The sequence below is a fragment of the Diabrotica undecimpunctata genome, chromosome 4 (genome assembly GCF_040954645.1).
Source record: "Diabrotica undecimpunctata isolate CICGRU chromosome 4, icDiaUnde3, whole genome shotgun sequence".
Lineage (NCBI taxonomy): Eukaryota > Metazoa > Arthropoda > Insecta > Coleoptera > Chrysomelidae > Diabrotica > Diabrotica undecimpunctata.
In genome coordinates, this window is record NC_092806.1 from 50,173,461 (window position 1) to 50,191,531 (window position 18,071).

The 18,071-nt window shown below is 32.6% G+C and overlaps 1 protein-coding gene across 1 annotated transcript; it reads right to left on the reverse strand.

Moving 5' to 3' along the window:
* Positions 1-7,690: 7,690 nt before the first annotated feature.
* On the reverse strand, positions 7,691-9,084 carry LOC140438658 (uncharacterized). The gene is made up of 2 exons (XM_072528310.1): positions 8,572-9,084; positions 7,691-7,992 (listed from the first exon to the last, which is right to left on the reverse strand). Exons 1-2 carry the CDS (start codon positions 8,915-8,917, stop codon positions 7,691-7,693), a joined length of 648 nt encoding a protein of 215 aa, XP_072384411.1. The 5' UTR covers positions 8,918-9,084.
* Between the last annotated feature and the right edge of the window lie 8,987 nt (positions 9,085-18,071).

Below are 18,071 nucleotides of genomic sequence, written 5' to 3' on the forward strand. Positions count from 1 at the left end.
AATATTTTATTTCTAGAATAAATAAAAAATATTTATGTAATTTATAATTTTAAGTGATATACTGACTATGTTTTCTGTATATTTGATTGATATAAACTTGTTTTTTTACAGTTTGTTTGAATATGAGTTTTGAAAAGCAACAAGCATATCTTGAAAAGCTTCATCTTTTCTGAAGAGGAACTTCTCTTTGATTTTGAGCCAGAAGTTGAACCTGACGATGACGATGCTAGTTTGAAAGGAGATTTCGAAGAAATACAGGATCACGACACCGACATGAAAGAAGAAATTGATGAGCCAATCTTAGAAGTATTGAATGTTCCACAAAGAGTGACGCATTTCATTGGTAAGGATGGAACAACTGAATGAAAAAAACATGTAGTAAACTGACGGATACGAACTCGCAGTGACAATTTAATGAAGGTAAAAATTTCTGGAGTAACTAGAGAAGTACGACATATAAAAAGCGCATCAAAGATTTGGAGTTGTTTTTTTAGTGAAGAGATATTGCAAACCATTATAATAGACAACACAAATATCTATCTTTACTGCACTGTATTCTTACAATCTCAGTAATAAATCTAAGACCATTCGGTCTTTTATATATAGCTGGAGCCAAAACTAACCACAGAAATGCAGTAGATCTGATTGATGCAAATTTTTAGATTGACAATGTCTTAACAGAGTGAAACAATTCAGAGCATTATATAAGAAAGTCGAAACATCAAGGGATAAGAACTCAAGGCAACTACGATGCAATGCAACACTCAGAACGGCGACTTATTAAAAACAATGAAAGACGTATTGAAAAAATGGGTGGAATACTTTAACCAGGCACTTAATATGAGATTTTATCCCTGAAACAAATTTTACGAAAAACACTAGAATATCGAATTGATACTCCTCACATGTTTATAGACTACAAATCAGCCTACGACTCTGTGTATAAAAGAGAAATGTTCAAAGCAATGAAAGAGCTAAGAATACCAAATTTGTTAGTAAATTTAATCTTGCTCTGGAAGTTAATACGTATGTCACAAATCACAACCATTGGTTTAATATATAATAAATCAGTGCAAATTCTTGCCTATGCTAATGATATTAATATTGTTGGCAGAACGGAAAACGTTGTACGAGAGGCGTATATAGCATTAAAATAATAAGGAGGAATTCAGGGGGAACAGTCTAACAAATAACGGGCAGCGCCAGGGAGACCCTCTCTCCCGTATACTGTTTAATCCTGCTCTGGCAGTTAATACATATGTCACAAATCACAACCATTGGTTTAATATATAATATATCAGTGCAAATTCTTGCCTATGCTGATGATATTAATATTGTTTGCAGAACGGAAAACGTTGTACGAGAGGCGTATATAGCATTAAAAGAATAAGCTACAAAAATGGGTTGAATAATAAACACCAACAAAACGAAGTATATGAAAATACGCACGCAACCACAAATCATACGACCACTTGTCAACAATGTCGTCAAAGTAGTGAACGATTTTGTATACCTGGGAGTGTTCCTTAACACTGAAAATAATACTACCGCATAATTTGCATGACCAACAAATGCTATTTTCGGCTCAGTCTTCTCCTTAAATTTACAATTATATCGAGAAATACAAAAAAAAAACTGTACAAAACAATAATACGCCCAGTCCTAACATATGGTTGAGAAACCTGGACTCTAACAAAAAGTAATGAAAACATGTTGAGATGTACTAAAAGAAAAGGATTAAGGCGAATCTATAGAGCAGTGAATGAAAATGGAGTGTGAAGGAGACGATGCAACTTCGAACTTTATAGAATATACCAGGAACCAGATATCGTAACCCGTATCAAGATAGGACGTCTGAGGTGGATAGGACATGTAATGCGGATGGAACAAAATGACCCAGCTAGAAAAATGCTCCTTGATAAACATATTGGTCAGACAAGAAGAGGAAAACCCAGAACAAGGTTCCTTGATAACATCAAAGAAGACATGAGAAATATGAGAATACGTTCTTGGCGAAGGAAGCCGATCGATTGGAACGACTGGAGAGAAATTCTTGAAGAAGCTAGGATCCACGCACGGTTGTAAAGCCAAAATGATAATGATGACATTGGTTCCCAACTTTCAGAGGTAAAGAACATCCCAGAGGTACTTTTCAGTGCGTCACAGATTTTCGTTTCTTTCTAATGCTTTAAGTTGGATGTGACGGAAAAAGCGGTAGTTCCCTGATTAAACAGAACTATATTGCAGCGTTTAGAATAAGCTTACATACATAAGCAGTTCTTTCCTAACCTACGTTTGATTCGTTGATATTTAGATGCGCGCTTTCTCTAGCCAATCAAATACGCCTATTACTGACAGTTGACGTAAAACTTCGTCCATGCTGGCCATTCTTTCGAAGTGTTAAACAGCAAATGACGGCTGTCGTTCAGGTCAGTATTTGTAAATATTGGGTGTTTATTTGTATTTGTCTAGGGCCAAGATGACAAGATATACGGAAAAAGAACAAGTAATAATAATAAAATTGCTTAGATATTTTCAATTGGAAAAGAAAGCTGGACAAACATTATTACCAATTTCTGCTGTTCGTGAAGTAAGTTAAAAATTACCCTTAAAATAGAGTTGTTTTATTAACTGTTTATTTCAGCGTGTTTCTGAGGCGTTAGATATTTCTTTGCCAACTATAAGGCGATTAGCAAATGAAGGAATCCAAAAAGATTCTGATTATACCAACAAAGTAAGCGAATCAGTAGCCACTAGTTGTGAACTCAAAATTAAAAATCGCTGTGATGATTGTCAACTTTAGACGCGCAGACAGTCCCTTGAGAAGAAGAAGATACAAAAATTCAATAAATGAATCATTTTGTCGTCAATTTTAAATGTTTCCATATTTATAAATTTAATAAACAATATTGTTTACTTTTTATTTTTATTAATATACGGGATTTACAAAAAACCATTACAAAAAAACACAATTACAGCACAATTACAAATTAAACACATTACAACCCCATTACAAAAAAAATATATCTTAACATATTTTTTAATAATCGAATCTACTCAGATCTCAGACCTTACAATAAAAATACTAGTAATTCCACAAGCTTTTCACCTGTGGCTAAGTACGATCCTGGCATCTGTCAGATTCTTCAATAATTATATGAAATAATTCTCGACACACCTAATTCATTCTATGACGTCATAATTAATGACGCACTGAAAAGTATCTCTGGGGTGTTCTTTAGTTATATTCTTACCCATTGGCACCCACCGTTTTTTATGGATCGTTTAAAGGTGACAGTATAAAAAGAAAAAAATAAATTCCCGTATTAGCCAACTCAATAATAAGAACTATAGCAAGAAGTCTTGATTTTAAATATCGATTTTACTAGTTAAGTTAGTTGAATTAATGCAATAAATAAATAATGGCTCCATTAACAGAAATACAAAGAATCTTCGAATTCATTATAAATGGATATGGTGATAAGACCAGAATACAATAAGAAGTATGTAATTTATTTATTATAAAATATCCTAATATCAGTATTACAGTATTTTACAGTCCACTGCTGGTAAAATTAAGAAGAATATAGAAACTGGACACGTAAAACACATTTCAAATGCTGGTCGCGTACCAATAATTAGTAATATAAACCTTCATGTATTATTAAGTGTGGCAGAGAATCGTCAAATTAATTCAAGGCAAATTGCAGCTAATATTAACCTTTCGAAAATGCCTTTTTTATACGTACTACAAAAAAAAAATACCTATCTTCTGTATAAAATTCAGAATATTTAGGGACATCAATGGGGATGACCAGGTCTTCGAATGCAGTTTTGAAAAATTATGAAAAATGTATAATAATTATTTGGAAATAATATGATTATTAATTATTATGATTAATTAAAAATACAATTAATTCTTCGTTCTAAATCTCTAGATCTTACATCACTTGATTTTTTTTTTCCTATAAAATTACAAGATTTACAAAATATAATTAGACAAGAAATTTGTAATATAACTTAAAAAATGATCCATACGGTTTAAGAAGATTGTCGTCCTCGAGTAAATTACTACTTAGAGGCAGGTTGAAGGCAATTTAAAGCAAGTTTTTGTCAAAAACATATTTTCCTTAGTAAATTAACATTTTTTTCTGTTTTCTATTAGCAGTAAAATTTATTTTGTAGTAAAAAAATTACATATTTATATAATTCAAAAATTAAATATCTTCATGCCCATCCTATTATAAAGAATTATGTTAATGTTTATATAACTGAATAGAAAATTAAATAAACTTTTAATGAGCCTAAAGATTGCTAGCACATGATCCCTTTTCGCATTAAAACAAAAAATCATAATTTATCAACAAACATCGACCTGTTTCGGGATATGTTTTCCAAAATTCTAAAAAAATTAATTTATTTCTTAATTTTGCCCTTCACTATATAATTTATATATATATATATATATATATATATATATATATATATATATATATATATATATATATATATATATATACATATATTATATGTATATATACATGTGTATATTTAGTATTTAGGTGTATCCTCGTTTCAATCTATCCACGTTTGGCGATATTCTAGAGGATGCTGAGGTATGATAATATTACACTGTCCTACAGGCACTTATTTCCTGTAATAGCATTTAAAGCACGTGTATTACAGGCATGCTTTGGAACAGGAATTACTGAGTTAAGCAATATGTTTAGTTATGGATTTGTTGATTGTCTACAAGTGGTTTGTTTGATGCACATTATCGTCGCGTCGGCCTAATTATCAAATCACCTGCCACAATAGCAAAATTTATCTGCAGACAATAAATTTAATAAAATAACCTAATGGATCATTACCGAACAACGAGTTGTTAAAACTCAAAATGTTTTTCTTTCTTTACGTATCGAACTTTACTCCTGCGTTGTTTTAAGTTGTTAATTGTTAAACAATTGGGTTTAGCGATATATTTTAAATTCAGCCAATACTTTTAAATTGGTAATTACTCGTTATTACATATTTATAATAATATAATTATAATAACATGTAACGTTATAAACGTTACATCTTTATTAATTTATATTTAAATAATTATTTTATTTTAATTTCTTTTTTAATTTATTAATTCCTTTACCTTCAGTTTTTTTTACTATTTTTTCTTCAAAAAGTAGTTAGTGCCCTCTTTGTGTTTCTGTCCCGTAGAATAAATATTCACCCTCTTTCTATTTCTGTCCGGTAGAATAAATATTCGCCCTCTCTCTTTCTGTCCGCTAATAAATATTCTGTTCAATGTTGACAGAAGAGCTAATTCCATCATAGGCATACGTTCTACCTACGTCCAACACCTACTCACATGCTTTGGAGCCGACAATAAGCAGCCCATCGATGCTACAAGTATCTTTCAAATTTATTTAATATAAAGCAGGGTTGTTTTTGCTATTTAAATATTATTTTTATGTGGTAAATAGATATGATTAGTTAAATCATTGTTTTATTTGCTACCAGCTAAGGGTTCATTGTTTAATTCATAGTTTAATACAAGACGAATTCACACTTGAGAGACTGAGCTAGGCGAAGCATAGACGATAAGCTCCCATGGTTGATTGAGGTATTATTTTTATAACAGAATGTCAGTTCTCTTTGGTAGTCTTATCGTTACAAACATAATAAAAATTTACGCAACAAGTACATAAAGTGGTACTTATTATTACAATGGAAATATCAGACAAGTGCGGCAATTCTCTGAGTCAAAAGAAGACTTTATAAATGTATAACAATTTTAAGACAATTTAACCCAATTCACTTGGGTGTGAATACTACATGTTTTTGTATATTGGATACCTTTTCCCAACCGTTTCGTTTCCTCTATTGAGGTGACTCTAATTTTATATATTTTATTTCATTTAAAATATTCGTCACTGCTCCTGCTCTATTGAACATTCTGACATTGCAAATAAAAATTTTATATTCCATCGTCGTCGTCTTGATGTCTGTTCCTTTCGAGGCCTGCCTAAAAGTTCGTAGTGGTACATTTTTTTGCGGGAATGGGTTGCTGACATATTGCCCAACTTTCCTTTTTTTTTCGGACTTGGGACCGACATTGACTGTATTTATGCTTCTATTTCCGCCCAGCATTTACCAGATATAAAATTAGTTATGATCTCCACGTCACTCTGTTCTCAGTTCCCGTTTGATCTTCAGCAGCCGAAGTTCTGGCTTTTGATGAATCTTATTTTTCTAAACAGGTCTCTTAACTGACTGTGTTGATCATTGCTCATAATTTCCTTGTATTTATTGTGGAAATACTGTTTGTCTGCCTTTCATGTTCGTACCATTTCTATATTGAGGTTTTCAGACTAATATTTTCGGTTTCTTACATTTAGCACAATTTAACACTAGAAACACTAGCATTTGTGCATACCTAGAAGCACCACCGGCGGTCAAAATGACGGATATTAGAATTTTCTATTGCCAGCCGTTTTTGTATTCTTTTTTATTTGATAAAAACCTATATTGAGTTAATAACTAATAATAAAAGACATATTATATATATTTAAATAAATTATTTAATTATTTAAGTACAATTTATGCAGTAGAAAAATTTTTCAATTTTGCTTGTACATGACCCACACACAAATTTTTTACATATATGACAAATTTCAAATGTTTTATTTTTGTTGCAATTCCCTGTTTGACACTGCTTACGTTTATTATTTGGTGGTTTTTTTGTACCTCTTGGATTTGTATCCGTTGATGTTGTCCTGCCCTTAGTCATGTGATCTTCTCGCAATTCTTCTGCTAACTGAAGTAGGAAATCCTGCCTAGATATTTGACTGCCCGTAACTTTCTTATACAGAACCCAAGCATTTATTCCTGCCATATCTAAAATATTTAAAAAAACTTGCAACGGCCATCTTCTTGAAGCAGATTAGGTTGAATACAGTCTAGCCATCTGATCTACAACGTCTACTCCGTATTTTGTCTGGTTGTAGAAGATGATGGTTTCCGGTTTTTTCTTTTTATCTGTGCCCATTTTAATATCATTGGAGTGTAAAAAACTCAGCACTAGAACATTTTTGTTGACTTTTCCCTGGTACGCCATTAGCGTCAAGTCTTCGTATTTGAAAATTTTTGTTTTGTACAATTCCATCTTTTCATTTTTTACTGATGGTGGAATATCCTTTCTTGTTCGGTTGATTGTTCCAACAATGCTGGTAGCCTTCTTTCGTAATTCTTTTGCCAAATTTATGGACGTAAAGAAATTATCCGTCGTGACATTTCTTCCTTTATTTATAAATGGTTCCATTAGATGGCTAACAACATGTTCCTCCAGAAGTTGATTGGCTGGTCGTTGTTCATCTTTCCCTAGGTAAGGAAATCCGTTCAACAAATATTTGGACTGGACATCAGCTGCAAGCCCGAATTTAGTTCCAAACTTATCGGGTTTATTCGCCATGTACTGGGAAAAGCGGCATCTTGCCTTCGTGGAAAAAAGCTGTTCGTCGATAGTTATATTTTCGCCAGGTGTATAACATAATATACAATTCTCTATAAATGGGTTCCATATTCCCGACGCAAGTGCAAATTTATCTGTTGATAATCGCTCAGACTTGGTATTTCTCATATCAAAACGGATAAAACTCATTATTTGTGTAAATTTGTTTCTAGACATCGTCTCTTAAAAAAATTTTGGACCCCATGTACCAGACCACAGCATCTTTATGCTAACATTTCGTGCCATATAAGCTCCCCTACCATACAGTAAGGATATAAATGCTTCGATTTCTTCAATAGAAATTTGCCAATTTTCATCTTTGAGTTTTCTTCTACCTTCAGCAACAGTACATGATTTTATGTTACGGAGTATGCATTCATCAATCAACAGCCGCCATGCACTAGCTGCAGAATCTTCTCCAGATTGCAGAAAATAAGGGGTTGGTCCAGCAGCTTCCTTTAGAACATTTTGACTGGTACGCCTTCCTAAAATGAACGAGATAAATTAGTATGCAGGTATATACTCATTTATTTATTTATTTAAATAAATGGCACCGTAATAAATAAAGAATGGAACAACAATCAAGAAATAAGAGCGCACATCGGAAAGCTAGATCCACCTTCAACCAGATGGGGGCCTTCTTCAAGAGCCATAACCTCTCTCTTGGTATAAAAGTAAGGATGCTGCGATGCTACGTCTTCTCTGTTCTTTTTTATGGTGTTGAATAGTTGACCTTGACGAAGATATATGCAGAAAATTGGAAGCATTCGAGCTGTGGCTAAATCGGAGAACACTTCAAATCCCGTGGACCACTATCAAATCTCGAAAGTTACAATATTTCAAAAACATTGTGCGAAATAAATCTAGATGCGCCCTTCTACAAGCCATCCTGCAAGGAAAAATATTTGGAAAACGGGGTCCAGGAAGAAGAACATCCTGCGGATAAGGTAAATATTGCCATGATTATCGCCAATATTTGTGACATTAAGAAGAATATGCTCAAAAATATTATACACCTAAGTGAATACATAAATAGAAGCTACTAATATAATATAGTTGCTTACCTGGTGTACTAGCATTGTTGTCAAGTAACTCCCATCCTATGGTATCTATGGAAGAATTCTCTAAATTGCTTCTGCGAATTCCTCTTACCTGGTTGGTAATCATTTCTGAAGATGTATTGAAGTCTGCATTCGAAGTTGAAGCAGAAGTACTGGGCATCACCTCAATCTCAACTTCACCTTCAGAATCACTGCCCGATGAATGTCCTTGATCAACTGTATTAGGCACATACTCGTCAACTTCATTATCGGATACATCTTCATCAGATAACTCTGCTACAGATTCATCTTCTGACAAATTCTGTAGACACTCTAATAGCTCCTGCTGAGTCAAATATCGGCGAGACATGATAACAGCAGAAATAATAAAAATCACAATGTAAAATTAATCAAAATACAGATTGAACATGCAATTGCAAAGAGTATACTCAAACTACATAATAACAAATATTTTCGATGTATTTTATACATAAAATAAGTAAAAACTTCCCAGAAAAGTAGAACAAAAATTAGACTACCTCGTCATTAGGACCGCACTTTTCTAGGTAGACATCAACATAAATATATTCAAAATGTAATTATACTAAGTACCTGTAAAAGAGAAATTATAATCCTCAAGTAAATAATAAAGTCCCAAATCATAAGTTTTGTAAAATAAATATGAATGAGTAATACTCTAGACTAGTGAGGGTCGAAAATAGAAAGCAGTCAAAATGACTGCTATATGGTAGTTCTAGGTATATGTTACCATATCTTAAAAAGTAATTACGCTAAATACCTGTAAAAGAGAAATAATAATCTTCAAATAGATCTAGGAAAAGTCATAAGTTATCAAGTTTCTAAAACATATGAATAGGTAATACAGAGTGTCAAAAATGAAAAGCAGTCAAAATGACCGCTTTGGTGCTTCTAGTGTTAAATGGACAAAAGTCTTAACGTAGCAAGTCGCTAGCTTGTATAATAACTAAAAACATCCATTATTCTTTCATAGTAATATGTCTATACTGTTAGAAGGGGGCCATAAAGAGTAAAAAATGAAAAATGTTGGGTTATTGTCCATGTAGTTATTACAATGTACTAAGTCACATTTTTATTTCTAAAGACACAATAATATAATATATTTTTTAAATCAATTTTATATATTTTTTGCACTTACTTAAATAAATGAATAGGAGTACAGTCGCTATACCGTCTATTTATAAATACAATACATACTAATCTCAAGGAAATGAATGAAGGAAGAATATTTTCGACAGATATTTTAGACGACATTTTCCGCTTCCCCAACATGTTGAATACCTTGTCCCGAACGTTCGTCTCGAAGGTGAGGTCTATTAGATTAGTTTGAGTTGATCGAATTGATTCAAACTCCTACTTATCTACAAATTGACCTGAAAATCTTTACTCTGTTCACTCTAACAGAAACTTTCGATTCGATTCTTATTCTATCGATGGTGGAGATGCTCTAACAGCATTGGCGATTTACTTGATTACTGCACGACACCTAAAGAAGAATTTTCCCGTCGAAATTTCTATTTTCTAGTTGAATCGCAAACAGAATTTCAATGACGGGAATGACTGGAGACGATTAAATTTTAAGTATCTTTATAGCTGAACACAAAACATTGCTGTTTTTTTATTTATTGCTTTTTAATTAAATTTCTACATTTAGTTTTTATTTTAGTAAATTTTATTTTATTTTATTTATATTTTTTATTAAAAATATCAGAAAAGTAATATCGTGATAAAAAAAATTAATTTTAAACACAAGAAAATTAAATTTATTAACAAAAAAAATGTATTTCTTAAAACTACTCGAAGAGAAATATTTTTATAGTGTGATTGTGATTATATAGTAACGTCTCGTAAAAACATAAAAAAAGTAGTTAGAACGATATCATTATATGAAGTTAGTCGATATCATTATAATATGAAGTTAAAAAATCATCAAATATAAATAAGAAGAATAAATAATATAAGGACTATTTTAAAGAAAAGTAATTTACTTTAAACGAATCTAACTCATTACCGTCGAAATTTGTGTTTATTATTATTTTTTTCTTCTTCTTCTTCTTTTTCTTCTTCCTCTACCTTTTTATAAGTAAGTCTGCTTGTTCATTGGCGGATTAATACCTCTATGGAAGATTGTCACTTCATCTTTTGCGCGACCGTACGATACTTATTTTACCGATTGGTGACTTATCTCTTGCTATTTTGACGACACGGCTCTCCTCCATTCTGCTTATGTGGTTATTCCATTATTTTTTTCTCTTTGTTGTCAATTCGTTTATTCACTGTCTTCTCATTATTATGTCTTTTTTTTTTCTCTCATCGTATTTTCTGTTATTCTTCCCAGTACTTATATCTCTACCGTTTTCACTAGCCTTTATGTTGTGACTGTGTCGGGTCGTGTTTCTAAGGCATATGTCATTATTGGTCTTATACTGGCTATATAAATTCTTAACCTTATCTCAGTGTTAATATGATTGTTTTGCCAGTCTACTTGCTTTTTTTACTAGACAGTGTAAAACCAAGGTATGTTATTTCCATTACTTGTTCAATACTAATGCTATCAATTTCGATTTTACATCTTTTTGGTTGTTTGCTGATTACCATTGTTTTTGTTTTCTGAGATGAGATTGCCTTATTAAATAATTTTGCTCTGATGTTAAATCTATGAACCAGTATTTGCATAGACTATCTTCATCCTGGGCTATCAATATTGTGTCGTCGGCCTATTTTTATTTCTTTGTTCTCCATTCTAGCATAGTGCTCAATAAACCCCCTGTCCCATTTTGCTGCCCAGTTTTATAGGTTCTGTGAGTTGTCTGTCTTCATTTCTGTAAGTTTTCTACATTGGTCTCTATCTTTAGAGCAGCTGAATATTGAGACCAATGGAAAAAAATTATTAGCAATATTAAAAGAAATGCCGATCCTCAGTAATGGAAAAAAGATAAGAGAGAGAAAGAGAGAGAAATTGTCCGTCTATTCTGACTTCTATTTAGTTGTTGGTAAATGTTTTCAACAGTTTTTATAATATTTAGAGGTACTTCTGTATTATAGAGAGATAAATTACATCTTTGAGCCTCACTCTCTCAAATGCTTGTAATAGTATGAAAGTTAAACGCAAATACCTTTTATGTTTGAGTTTTTTAGAGTAGTATTTAAGAAGTTAATACATCTGTAGTTTTCTGGTTATTTTTTATCTCCTTTAAAAAAAAAGTAAAAATAGTTCGCTCGTTCTTTATTCTTCTGGTTTGGATTTATAATTTTAATAATTATTGTTGTGAATTGTTCTATCATTGCTGCTCTACAATATTTTATTAATTCGTTTAATATCATGTCTTTACCTCCTGCTTCCCTGTTCTTCAACTTTTGGAGTAGTTTGCGAACTTCCTGTATATTTCTGTTAAGTTTTTCATTTGTTATAATTTCTGGTGTATTCGGTTATAGCTTTGTTTGTTCCTCCTCTGCATAGAGCTTTTTTAGATGGTCCGTCCATGTTTCCTTTTCTATACATTTTAGTTCAGTTACTTTAGCTTTGTTCTTTGACCTCTTATTAACCGTCATATTTCCTTTTGCAGACCAAAAGCATTTCCAGTGGTCAATTTTTAATTTTTTTTACAACTGCATGTGTTTTGTTTCCTATTGACTTGTAATTATGATGTCCCTTGTATTTTGGTTGACATCTATTTTTCAGGTAAGCTTTTTTTTTCTTTTCTTTACACTTTTCCTCACTTTTTTAGTACATCAATGGCTTAATGCAAAAATATAGTATCTCCAGTTTTTGCTGATTTTAAGGTAACACTATAAGAATATTCAGTAGGGTCATATAAATGTTCTGCACAATTATTCTAGGTCTAAAATTATTGTGAAAAGGTTAAACCATCATGCCTATATATTGTTTGTCGCATTTGACAATTGGCAATTGACAATTGACAAAAAAATAATTGACATCTGGAAAAAGCAATCCTACACAACTTAGGTTAGCAATATGAAATACACTTAATAAAGAAAGACGATTGTACACAAAATTTAATCGTCCTGACTTTGGCACAATAATAGATAAATACTATTTGCTGCCTCACAAAAAAGAAAACAAGTTGGTCAAACTTCAGAAGAATTGTGAGCAAGAACATCGAAACAATACAGACAATAAACAACATAGCAGAACTTAAATAAAGTGTGGTTAAATTATAGCAGACAATACAAAGTGCCAAAGAAGAAGAAACTTAAACGTTAAAAAGAGGATTTAAAGATATCAGCGACAAACTAAAAATTTTTACTCAAGAAAAAAATAGAAAAAGAAGAAAGGTCAATAGAACAAGTAATTAAGAAGACACAAGGATTACTAACGAACTAAATACTGAAATCAAGAGGCAATTTGAAAACTATAGAAACGAAACTAGGATAACTATATCCAAGAGCTAAACCCGAACAGATCTGCATTCTAGAAGCTTTAAAAAATATTAAGAAAAGACATTAAACCAATTTCACCCGTATACGGAGAAAACGGAATTGCGTATACGCTAAAAATGAGAGAGCGCTCAAAAATCTGTCGGTGAAAGCCAAAGTATATATAATAAACATATTAAATAGCATTCTACGTTTAAGATACTCCTCGCATATATTTAAAAAATCTTAATAATCATGATTGGAAAACCGAAGAATAATAAAACTTTTCTTCAAAATTGTAGACGAATAAGTCTACTGTCGAATTTAATATCGAAACATACCATATTTTCGTAGATTTTAAATCGGCCTATGATAGTGTCCTAAGAAATAAATTGTATAAATCCATGGATGAATTCCACATGCCCGATAAACAGATAAGATTTGTTAAGGCTAAAATGCGTAAAGTTATTTGCAAAATCAAAATACAGGGCGAACAATCACAGGCATTTGAAACGCATGTTGGGCTGCGACAGAGAGATGCGCTGGCGTGTCTCCTTTTCAACACAGCTCTGGAAAAGGTGGTCAGGGATACCCAAATAGACAACAGAGGAAACATTTTTAATAAATCATCCCAAATTTTGGCGTATGCAGATGATGTTGACCTAGTTGCCCGCATAACACGCAAGCTAGAAGAAATGTATACCATCTTGTCAAATGCCTCAAAAAATATGGGCCTACAAGTAAACGAGAAGAAAACTAAGATAATGGCATCAACACCTAACAATAGAGCCAAAAACATCGGCCACCAATTCAGGGTTAATAACTCTACCTTTGAAGTAGTGGACAAATTCACATACTTAGGCTCCCTGATTGCCAAGGAAAACGTCATGACGGAAGAAATCAAGCGAAGAATAATCCTAGCAAACAAATGCTATTTTGGACTGAATAGACATATGAGAAGCAGAAACTTAAGCCAAAAACAAAAATAACCATATACAAAACCCTTATACAACCAGTGTTGATATATAGATCGGAAACATGGACCATTTCCAAGGCAGATGAAAACCTCCTGCTTATATTTGAACGAAGGATCCTGAGAACAATATTCGGTGCCATCTGTGAAAATGGTGTGTGGAGAATGAGCTACAACTACGAGATATATCACAGATATAAACATATATTTGGTAAAAAAGACGGATGATCTGGCTAGATCACAGCAGAACAACCCTCCTAGAAGATTCCTTATATCACAACCTGTGGGAAGTAGAAGTAGGGGTAGGTCAAAACTCAGATGGAGAGATGGTGTGGATGAGGATGGTAGAAAAATAGGCGCAGTAAACTGGCAACAGTTGGCAATGGATAGAACTGACTGGCGTAATGGACTTGGGAAGGTCGAGGCTCTTCTATAGGACTGTAGCACCAATGATGATGATGACAAGTCTACTGTCATAGATACGTTAAACGCCGAAAGAGTCATTCTAACCAGACTCAAGGAGGAATCAGAGGCCAAAGAAAATATTACGCAATTTGAGTTTCGATGTACCTCATGCGAGCTACAGGTATTACGGTTAACCGAATATATAACGAAAGGGTTTGACGACAAAATGTACACCGCAGCGGCCTTATTATTACTAAACCTAAGGTTAATTATAAAGAAGTTAAAATTCTTTGCAAAGAAAGAAATTTTGAAATGTGTTACATACTTAAACATCCGAATGCTCTCAATAAGAGAACTAACATTAGTTACTTGTATTGAGTATTGAGCTCTTAGAGTATTCTATAGCTAGCGCCATTTCTCGCATCCTAATCTTTAGTTTCTAAATTTCTGGCGGTCATTGCATCTTTAACATTCTAATGTTTTTCTGAAGATAGTTTCTTGTGGCATTCTAAAGTAATTACTATTTTAACGAGAATAAGCCACACTTGAAAGTAAAAGTAAGGTTATTGACGTTTCAATTTGATTTCCGAAGTGGAAATTTAAACGTCAATAAACTTACTTTAACCTTCAATTGTGGCTTATTTCCATTAAAATAGTAACAACTTTAATATCTTTTCTTCATGACCGTCTTGGTCTACCTTGTTTTCTTCTAGTGGCCGAAGCCCATTTTTCTATCTTTTTTCCATCTGTTTTTAGGCATTCTCTGCAGGTGTCCATATCAGTTTGGTCTTTTGGTTTCGATAATATCTAGTATGCCTAGGTCTATTTCTGTTTCTCTCCTAATGTCTACGTTCCTCACTCTATCAAGTCAAGTATGCCGGCAACATCGTCTCCAATAGTCTATTTCCATTGCTTTAATTTTTTATTTGTATTTTTAATTGATTTCCCAATGTTCGGCGCCATTTAATCCAATACTTTCTGTTGTTGTTTTATGAATTCTTTTCTTATTATATTTTTGTTATTTTATTATTCCACAATAGTCCGTGTAGCCGTCTAATGGCTGGTCATGCTTGGCCAATCCTAGAATGTATTTCTTTGTTAGTCCCTGCTTTTGATGTTATTTGAAACCCCAAGTATTTAAAGGTTTCAGTTGATTTTATAGTTCCCATTTCAATTTGTAGGCTTTCTGAGTTTTCTTCTGTAACTAAATACTTAGTTTTTGTATAATAATTATAAAGCCCTACCTGGTGTACTTCTCCTCCAGTTGTCTAAGCATATAGTCTTTGAAGAGTGCAGGTGCTATGCAGCAGCTCTGCTTTAGACCCTTCCTCTTCTTCTTCTTCACCCTTAAGTAATTCAATTTTAGAAATGGGCCCCCCAAATCAATCCAGTGTTTTCTATTTTGCGTCACTTTCTTTAAGTTGTCTCTTCAGACCTTTTTCATGTCATCAGCCTATCTCATTTGTGGTCTTTCTCTGCTTCTCTTTCCTAACCATGGTCTCCATTGTTGTATTTCGTGGTTCCATATTTTATCGTTTAGTCGGGCATTGTGTCCTGCGAAGCTCCATTTTAATTTGGCAGCATGTTCTCCTGCGTCTTTTACTTTGGTTTTGCTTCTAATACATTTGTTTGTTTTTTTGTCTATAAGTCTCACCCCGAGCATTCATTTTTCCATCGCTCTTTGTACTTTTACTATTTTATCCATATTAGACTTAATGAGTGTCCACGTGTGTGACCCATACGTAAGTGTAGGGAGAATACACTGATCGTAAAATCATCATGGCCCATTTTACCCTATCTGCAGCCGTTCTGAAAAGTTCCATTGACGTTTTCCCACTCTATTGTCTCCGATTCTTCATCCAGGACGTGTGTCTTCTTTCCGGTCCTCTTTTGCCTTCCACCTTCCCTTGTATGACCAGCCGCATCAATTCGTATTTCTCGTTTCTTAGTATGTGACCAAAGTAGCTTATTTTTCTTTTCTTTATAGTTTTGAGTATTTCTTTATCTTTTTTCATTCTTCGTAGCGTTTTCGCATTTGTTATGTGTTGTGTCCAAGATATTTTCCACATTCTTCGATAACACCACATTTCAAAGTTAATGAGTTTTTCTCTGTCGCCTCTGTAATTGTCCAGGCCTCAACTCCATACAACAGGACAGAGAACACGTAGCATCTCAATACTCTAGTTCTAATTTCGATGTTGAGCTTTCCATTGCATAATATTGCTTTTATCTTATTAAAAGCACTTCTAGCTATCTCAATACGCCGTTTTATTTCCGTACTTCTATCCCATTCTTGATTTAGTTCGCAACCTAAGTAATGATATCTCTGTATTCTGCCTAAAAGTTTTCCTTTAGCATAAACACTGTCTTCCTCAATCTAATCAAATAATAAATATCATAAAAAAATTGAAATACTGTTTTATAGCCTTTTGAAATAAAATTGATATGTGGCAAACATAATCTAAATTTGTTGATGTTTTAGTATAATACTGATGTATAGGGCAGGAAGAAACTGTACTCATTGGTGAGTGTCACAAGAATACTGACTACAAAATAGAGTTTAAGTTGAAACGAGATACGCCGCTGAGGTTCCTTGAAACGAAGTTTCTCATATTAGAACTGTCTTTGACACTAACATTCAGTTTGTTTTTGTAGTGACAACCCTGTTAGTAGGAGAGAGATAGAAAATGTCACCGTGTTGAAGCTTATTAGACCGCGAAGTTGTCTAAACTGCCATTCTGGCCTGTCTCGTTGATGCTCTTCATCCAACTGAAATGTCATGAACCTGAATATTCAGCGTTCGAATTACAAGTCGATCCATTTGAGGTTATATAGACGTGATAAGAATAATATGTATATTTATTATGGGAAAAGGAAGTTTTCTTATAATTTTAAATCAGACGAAATAGATTAAAATGAAAACGTGCTAAAATACACAGTTTTAAATTGGTTGTTAAATGTAAAGATTGCTTTACGTGTTATCTAAAAATTGTAAAGTAAACTTTGAATACCACATTAATTAATGTTAATTTAAATTTTTTTAAAATGTTTTTATCGTATTAAACTTTTTTATAATTTCTTAACAATCGCTTAAGAGTAAAACTGGTAAATATTATTAGCAAATTGTCAAATTTTTTATTGAGTTACAACAATACTGTCTCTTTACCACTATAGCAACAAGGGAGTTGTAGCAAAGTAGCCAGCTACTTATAACTGAAAATTACTTCCCTCAAATCTGTAAATCTATAAATCCACATAACACCACATTAAGATTGGTGTCCATGGTTTAACTTCGTAAATAAGGACCGAAAATACTTAATACCCGAGAAGATGGATCTTAGTTTTTACGTCTTTTACGTTTAAGTCTTAAAAATTTAAGTTTAAGTAAATTTTTAAGAATGATACTACGAATCTGTTAAATTGTGCTAGTGGCTATAAATTGTTTAATTAGTTTTAAATTAGTTATAAATCAATTCTTGTGGCATTGTACAACTTTTAATAACAATTATTAAAAAATAAAAACTAAAAAAAATTAATGTTTTTTAGTACTAAAGTTTTCTTGACTTGTTTCTACTACCTGAGGACCTGTGTTTGTAGACCTTGTATGCTATCTGCGAAAATGATGGTTTGATCTATATATCTGAAATTATTTAGACGTTCCTTTTATTAATGGATATAATCATAAGATGAAGAAAACATTTCGAAAAACTCATGAACAGAGAACAAGGAA